At 62.0% G+C, this 8,205-nt stretch overlaps 2 protein-coding genes across 2 annotated transcripts; one reads left to right on the top strand and one right to left on the bottom strand.

Moving 5' to 3' along the window:
- Nucleotides 1–515: 515 nt before the first annotated feature.
- Nucleotides 516–1,190, top strand: EMIHUDRAFT_212999 (hypothetical protein; the record flags this gene model as incomplete). Its single annotated transcript, XM_005765588.1, has 1 exon — nucleotides 516–1,190. One exon carries the CDS (start codon nucleotides 516–518, stop codon nucleotides 1,188–1,190), a length of 675 nt encoding a protein of 224 aa, XP_005765645.1.
- Nucleotides 1,191–6,798: 5,608 nt separating this feature from the next.
- Nucleotides 6,799–7,947, bottom strand: EMIHUDRAFT_452068 (hypothetical protein; the record flags this gene model as incomplete). The annotated part of the gene is made up of 5 exons (XM_005765587.1): nucleotides 6,799–7,104; nucleotides 7,175–7,201; nucleotides 7,270–7,502; nucleotides 7,576–7,644; nucleotides 7,727–7,947. 5 exons carry the CDS (start codon nucleotides 7,945–7,947, stop codon nucleotides 7,049–7,051), a joined length of 606 nt encoding a protein of 201 aa, XP_005765644.1. The 3' UTR covers nucleotides 6,799–7,048.
- Nucleotides 7,948–8,205: the final 258 nt, after the last annotated feature.

Here is an 8,205-nt window from a genome sequence, read left to right as displayed (position 1 = left end):
ACCGCGCAGCCAACACCACCACCGCCGCCAACTGGACTACCATCATCTCGTGGACGCCCCTCAACCAGGACACAGGGGGTCATGTGCCTGCGGGTGAGGACGCCGATGATCCCAAAGGATGCGAGGTCGTCCCTCGTGGCGGCCCTAACCTGTCGTCCTGCCAACACGCCCTCGATCTGTTCCGTCCCGAGACCTACATACTGAAATCTGAGCCGGGCGCAGTGGCATCGCTCCTCATCGCAAACCCTGTCAGCAGTACTTCGCGCCTTGCTTGCGGTATCTGAGCGTGGAAGAGGAGCTTGTGAGCGCATCGCCACGACGCTGCTGAGGAGCTTGTTAGCGCATCGCCACGACGCTGCTGAGGAGCTTGTTAGCCGTACCGCCTGATGACCTAACTCGGCACGGCGAGTATGGGGGAGAGAGGGCCACTGGTCGCAAACCTGCGGGCAGCGCTTCGCAGACCTGGCCTGGCCGGCTCACGCCTTCTACTCTTGGGCGATTCGCAAGAGCGCAATATGCTACACCTCGTGTGCGAGCACATGCAGGGGCGCTACTCGGCCCAGCAAGGATCGTACACAGACAGGACGCGGTTCGGTGGTGCGCGACGCTGGGGCCAGCCTCACGTCTGCCACGTCAGCCCTGCAAACATATCGATCCTCCAATTCTTCCACTTTGGCGTCGTGCCCAACGCAACGCCAGCCATACTCAAACATCACGCCTGCCGCGATGAGGTCACAGCACTGCCCGATCGGCTTCATTACCTCCCTGGAGGGCTGCTGAGTGGGATCGGAGCTCCCACGCATGTTGTCGCCCACTCTGGATTGTGGGACCTACTGAAGCTGTGCAACGAAAGCCACGACAGAGCACTACGCATGCTGGGGCCTGGTCAGAGATACGAACACTGGTTGCGCACCAAGCTACTCGAGCCGCTGCGTGCGCTCTTCCCGAACAGCCGTCTCTCGTGGCGAACGCTGCTGCGCGTGCGAGGCGACGCGAACAACCAGTCGTACGTCAATCGTGGCTGCGCGCTACCGCCGTACGAGCAAGCACGCGTCACGCTGGCTGGGGCCGCGGGCGAGAGCGCTGCACGCGCGGTGAACGTGCCCGTGCTCAACCTGGCGCGCGCGTTTGATGACATGATCAACGAGCGTGGCGAGCAGGCGGGGGGCTGCCAACACACCTCGCGCTAGGTGCGAATTTACCTCGTGTTGTTCTCCTCGCAGGCGTGGGCCGTGGACGGCTACCACCTCACGCCTGATATGTACCTGCATTGGGCAACACAAACTCTTAGTTGGATGGCGATGACTCCTACACATGATACGTAGACGGGGGGGCACACGGCATGGGGAGAAACTCCCGGGAGCGGGTGACGGCTGACGTCTGTGGTTTGAGTTTTTCTAAAGCCGTACTGACGTACACAAAAATAAACAAAAAGCAGACCGCACAGAAAGCCCCGTGTATGGTGTGTATCGTGTCTGTATAGTCTGAGACAAGCCGAGGTGGTTGTGACAAAAAGGAGCCTGGAAAGAGCGGACTGGCAGCGGGTGCGCTAACATCCGAGATGTTTAGAGCTCTAGGTAAGGTTTAAGTCCGCGTTGGCCTCTTTGTAGGGAAGAATTTTTGATGTCCGTCACAAGCCGTTTTGCTCCCCCAGCAGGCACACACTCTCTCTCGAGGTTCTCGAGGTGGATATCCTTTGGCCGCGTTGGGTAGCGAGGATTGGTGTAACCCGAGCCACGGAGGCGTGTTTTCTGGCGGCCGACCGTCAGTGCACGGAGTTGCCACTTCTCCGACTGCCCCGGCTAGTTCCCACACACTAGGACAGATAGGAGGAGAGAGGGGAAGTATCTGGCGACGCGCACAAGCTGCGTGAGTGAGTGAGTGAGTATATTCTTGACACACACACACGCTGCGTGAGACACACACACACACACACACTCGCTGCGTGAGCTTTTTTTGTGCGTCTGAGGACGGCGTCTGAAGACGACGGGTCGGCCTCTGTATGAATGCCCGACACCGAGCTCGCCTCCTATGGCGGGTCCACCGGTGTGACCAACGCTGGCGACGCCTCGCTCGCCGACCCCGCCGTCAACTCCGTCGGTCTCACGTGCGGCGGCGGCGGCGCCCCTGTGTGGTGCGCGGAGCCGCCGCCGCCGCTCACCGAGCTCTGTGTTTCCGAGGATCCGATCGAGGCCTCGGGCTCCGCGAGCAACGAGACGAGCCCGGCGTCTCTGCTCTTTCTCCACCCTTGTGCAGCCGTGCTGGCGCTGCTCCTCGCGGCGTGCCTTGAGCTTGGGCAGGTCAAGACGAAGCGGGTGAAGGGCCGCAGCCACGAGGCGATCTCCGTACCCTTGCTCGCCAGCAAATGTGCTCTCCGAGTTGGCATTGTGATCCTCTTCTTCCTGCAGGGCGCGCGCGGCATACCAGCGGCTCCGCTCCAGGTCACTGTGGGTGGCGGCCCTCTTCCTCCCATGCACGCCGGCGGCGAGTGGCGGGCGAACGACGGATTGGCGAACGCTTCTCGAGTCCCAACCAAGGAGTCTGTCAAGACATTCGCCGACTGCTCGGCCGGCATCACCCCAAACGGGGCCCGCCAGGTCTGCTGCAGCGCTGCGTGCGGGCTGTGCGGCGCACGCGATTGCTCGAGTCGGCCCGGCGGGCCGCGCCAGTGCTGCATGCGCGCTATTGTGCGTGCGGGTCGGGTGTGCGAATCACGGGCGGATGTGGCCTGCATCCTGCGGGGCAGCAGCAACTACATCGGAGGCGACGGCAAGGACCCCAAGTTTGCGGCGTCCACCCCTCTTACGGCTTCTCGCCCGCCCTGCTCCCCCCCTGCTCGAGCGCCGTTTGGGGTGATGCCGACGTGCGCCGTTGAACTTGTGGAGCAGACGAGCCGGGCCCCGTGCACACTTGGCCGGAGCTTTGGTTGCCTCGACAACAGTAGCATATGGGTCAAAAACTGTCGTGGCAGCTTCAAATGCTCGCCAGATGGCGAGGTATTTGATTGCGGATACCCACCTGGCCAACGTCGATACCGCTGCCACTGTGATTCCGAGCGCGTGTCTGCTCAGCAAAGCCGGGGCACCTTTGCGCACCCCGTATTCGTGTATGCCGCCCGCGTCTTTGCACCGCCGATGCCCAAAGGATGGGGATACACTGGGCACCAGCTGCAAGATATTGCTTCGAGCTTGGTCCTGGCTGAGCTGTTCAACTGGACTGCGGCCCGACCAACCGGCATGCAGCTCGACCTGCCCTTCGACGCGGAAGGTCAGCTGCATGCGCTGCCAGCACAGTGCATCTCGGCAGCCTACACGCAAGGTACTGGCTGCTACGCCAACCAGCAGACAACAGTGCTTAGTAAGAGCGCATGGGATGGCTACAGCAGCTTTGACCTGCTACACCGTCATGTGAGGCGGCAACTATACGATCGCCCTGGACGTTGCGTGTGCGTCACTTGGGGGTTCCGCGTTCATCTTCACCAGCTTTACGCCTTTGAGCAGTCGGGCTACGCTCCGGCCGGGGCGTACAATCGCACCGCCACGAAGCTGCGGCAGCTCGTTCCCATCCAGCTGCCGTTGTGCGCACCACCGTGCACGCATGACCTCGCGGTACATATCCAGCGGGGCGATGTGGCAAGGTTTCTCCGTGGCCACTTCAACAGCACGCTCACCCGCATCCGCCTGGCAATCGCGCACACGCAGGCGCAGAGCATCGTGTTCCTCACCGAGAAGCGCAACAGCGAGGATGTGTTTGCTCACGCGTGCACGGGGGTGCAGCCTTTGCGTGGACGGTGCGACGTCGTCTCGAGCACACTGCATCATGACGTCTCCCTTGGCGTTGCGGCCAGAACTTTTCTGGTCGACTCAACCTCGAGTGTGACCTGGCTCATCTACCATCTGCGCGATGCCGCTGCGCCCAGCTTGCAACTTCGAAACGTCATGCACTTCTTTGCGTGCACTGGGGTGCCCAAGCCCGCAAACCTGCAGGCTCTTCCTCACTCGCCCTGTCCGGCCCAAACGGTGCTCTGGGGCCGGCCCGAGAAGCCTGTGGGGCACCACCCGCAGGGGGCGGCGCCAGTCAATGCCGACGTGTGGCGCGCCTTGTACGACTCGTCGACGCGCACCTCACAGAGAATAGCCGAGTGGACGCGGCGCGGTGAGGCGCAGCCGCCCTTGAGCGATGTCGACGTACAGGACCTGCTCGCACCTTACACGTCGGACTTGTGCACGGGCAACGGCTACAAGTCCTACCGCGCCGAGCTCTCCAAGAGCAGCCTCGGCTTTCCCCAACTGCAGCGCCATCACTTGAGCGCACCGCGCAACTCGCGTCTTCTCTTTTACGGCCACTCGTTCATGCGGCAACTGTTCTGGGCGATCGCGCCGGCGTGGTCGTTCGACAAATCGTCGTTCCAGGTGAAGATCGATGCCGACAAGATGCGCAGATATTCGGTCGATATCCGACGCACGCCCAAAGGGAAGGGCTTGAAGTCGCAGCACTTTAGCGAGTATTACGACCGCGAGCGCAATGTGACTACGGTGATGGTGAGCAACAACAACCTGCTGCAAAGCACGGGCGCCATCAAGAGCAACGCGCTGGAAGACTTCATGAGGAGATATGCCTTCGACGTCGTTTTCTACATGGATCCTCACGCCGAGTGCGTGTACGACTACCTGCGCGTCAAGGAGATCCTGCGCTGGAGCAACTACACGCAGTACGCTTGCATCAACCTCGAAAAGTTCGAGGAGCGGCGCCAGCACGCCTCGGCGTCTTTTGGGCAATACAAGTACTTGCCGACGAAGGAGCGCGACAAGCAGCTGCGTCAAATTACACGCAAGCACGCACGCAAGGCCTGGATTGAGGTGTGGCCTTGGGGCAAAACAAAGGGCGTGCCGCGAGGCTGCGCGAGCGGCACCACAGTGCAGCCGACCAAATTGCCCGACGGGCCGTCCTGGGAGGGCGTCGTCGTCGCGGGAGCGTTTGCGAAGAAGGCATGCAGCAATAATGACAAAGCATGCGGCAGCAAACTCGCTGCCCATCAGTGTCAACCGTCGTGGCTGCAGTTTGCCACACGCGCCATGGTTCTCGCCGCCAACTTGAGCGTTTACTACGCTGATGAGTCGAGCGGTGCTCGCGGCAAGGAGGAGCTTCATCATGCTGCACCGCCGCCGAGCGGCTGCGTGGGCAACATGCACGAGTTTGACGCTACCGGAGCACTGAGTGCGAGTCCTCGGTGAATGTTGTCGGCATATACCGGCGGCGTCGGCGTCGTCATCCCGAGCGTCAGCTCCAGCGGGCGTCATGCCGGTGTCGATCGGCGGCCGGGGCATCGGCGGCACGCGCGGGGCCGGCGCCGGCAGTTGGACCAGGCGCGGAGGTGATCGATCCAGGCCGTGGCCTTGCCGTTCGTCGCCTTGGCCCCGCGTGCCACAACTCATACCGTGGCACGACCAACCGGAGGGGTTGCGTGATCGGGACGTGGATGTTTGGTACGCCCGCAGGATGGGCCGGCGTGAACAAGATCTACTTTGGGCGCGTGCGGCAGCTGGTCGCCGAGCGCGATCAATGGGGGGTGTCAAACCTCAAGATGCTGTGTTCACCAGATCAGGACAGTATGCAGGACGTGCTCGATGTCGCTAATTCGTCGTTGTTCGGCTGGTTGCGGGTTCGGCTCGCAAGCCGCCTACGGCAACAATCCTAATTCGAATGCTCGCCTGAAAAAGCACGGCTTTATTTTACCATTTCTGATTGCCCCCTGAAGAGCAAAATAATGCGGCAGCATTTCGCATTTGTTGCTGTGCGTGGCATAGTTTGGGCAGCCATTGTGAAATAGAGAGGTTATTACTGAATTCTACCTACTTTACAGGGTCCACACCTAAAGCCGTACAGACAGTATCCTGGCTACTGCCAGGAGGTTGCTTACAACTGTAATAACAGTAGACAAGTTTAGTAGACGGCCTCCAAGCACTTACTTCGCTCTATCAGAATATCACTTCCGTAGAGTGTCCCGGCGAGTTGTCGACAAAGGCTGCCGAAAAGGTTCAGTTGATTGAGAATGTGCTATTTATGAAATAGTATTTAAACACAACAACTCTCTCTTCACAGCAGACAGGCTCGACACAGGTGCGAACTGGCGCGTGCTAGCACTATCACAGGCACACGATGAAATAGTAACAACACCCAAGCATGTGGGGGACGATCGCTGGCGAGCGCCAGCGCGTCCCAAGAACGGTGGGGTGCCCTCGACCGCGCGTCCAAGTCACTTGGGCTGGCGAGCGAGCGGCACACGCCTTTGGCTGCCGGTGGCGGCGGCGGCGGCGATGGCATCCGCGCCCGCGGAGCCAAGCGGATTGTCGCTGAGATTGAGAAGGTCAAGTTGCGACGACGCCTCGCTGCGTAACCAGTGGCCGAGCGTCGGCGCGTCTGCTTCCGTGATGTTCTTGCCGCTCGCGAAGATTGCGGTGGGCCGCTCGCGAAGAAAGTCTGCAAGCGACGGGGCGACCTGGTTTCGGGATAGCAGCAACGCCGCCTTTCTATCGGCCCGAAGCGTTTCTAGCAGCTCTGCCAGCAGCTGCCGCATGCATGTACTCGTCCTGGCAAGGCGGCCCAGGTGGCTTGGCTCGAGCACGTCGCTGGAGTACGCGAGCCGATCAACTCGATGAGGTCGTGCTGCGTGCTGCGTGTCATGCCACCCCATCATCCCGAAAACTCCGACGCAACCGCCAAGCGCCATCCGCCATTCCAGTTTCCCTTTGAGGCTGTCGCTCCGAGAAAGCTCGTATCGCAGCTGCGAGAAGGTATAGTTTAGAGCTCTAACATGATAAACATCAAAAATCAATTCGCCTCACCTGCGATAGATTCAGCGTGCACACATGATCTCTCATCCCTAGTCTCTCTCGCCGGTCTCGGCGTCATGCGGCAACCTCATGGTCGGCGTCATGTAGATCAAACGATCCGATACTCTCCTCCTCGTCAGGCCCTGTCGCTAGAGGGCCCCATCGCAGCTCGCATCAAAATCGCCCGAGGGCGGGCCAAGCTTGCTGACTCTGTCTCACAGCTCGAGGGACTCGAGGCCCGCCGAGCAGCCCGACCGCATGAAAGGGATGCCTATTCCTCAGCACTCGTGGTCAGCAACCACGACTCATGAACCGAACAACCGCACGGCCGAGAGGCGTGCCGGCGAGCGCAGGGGCGCCGACCACACCTGTTCACAACCGGACGTGTGAAGAGACGCTGTCGACAGCACACCGCAGCGCGCGGCGAGCCGGCAACCCTTCGCAACGCCCTCGCCGCCCTCGCCGGTCGCCCCGCCGGAAGCTCCAGCGGCCGCGGCGGCGGCGATGGTGGCGGCGGGGGAGGTGGCAGCAACGGTGGCGGTGGCGGTGGCGGTGGCGGCGGTGGCGGTAGCGGCGGTTGCGGCTGTCGCGGTGCCGGCGGCGATCTTGTCTCGCAACGCGAAAAGAGTGTCTCGCGAGAAATCAGCGCCAGAAGCATCGCCGAGCAGCCTGAGGGTCAACCGGCGACTGCAATCTCGCGCGATCTCGCGCGATCTCGTGGCATCTCGGAGGGTCCTCTCACCGGCTCGCAGAGAGGCTCCGCCCGAGAAGGCCGCCCTCCGCCTCGCCCAGCCCAGCAGACAGCTCGCACCTACACTCCCCCGTGCACAGGGCGCCTCTCAGCAGGGCGCCACACACACAGACAGCACCCCGGCCCGCGCCGCAGCGCGCACCCTCCGCCCTCGTCGGCGAGCGCGCGCTCGATCAGCGTCAGGATCTGGTCGGTGCAGAGGTCGTCCTCGCACCCCTCGCGAAACCCCTCCCCCTCGCCGCCGCTGGCCGCCGCCGCCTCGCCCGCCGTCGCAAACGACACGCCGCCCTCGGGCGACGCGGCGGCCGTGGAGACGTTGCTGCCTCCTCCCCCCACGTCCCCTCCCATGCCCCGGTCTCCCATGCCAGACCCTTGTCGCTGATCTTCTCCTTCACTCCATGTCTAGCTGCACGCTCTGCTGATTGAGGTCGCGGTATCACCACTTGTTTGTCGCGAATGGCTTGCTAGACGCACGCCATTTAGGCCGCTGTAGCACTGGATATGCGACGGTTTCTGCTGGAGCTCGCGCGAAACATCGTGTGGGTGGTTGTGGCATCACCTCTTCTCTAGGTCCAAGCGGCAGGCTTCGCACATAACTCCCTTGGCCTCCTCATCCTCCAG

This window comes from Emiliania huxleyi, assembly GCF_000372725.1.
Source record: "Emiliania huxleyi CCMP1516 unplaced genomic scaffold EMIHUscaffold_55, whole genome shotgun sequence".
In the NCBI taxonomy this organism is placed as follows: domain Eukaryota; phylum Haptophyta; order Isochrysidales; family Noelaerhabdaceae; genus Emiliania; species Emiliania huxleyi.
The sequence above is the reverse complement of the archived record's forward strand: the minus strand, read 5'-3'. Positions and strand labels throughout refer to the sequence as shown.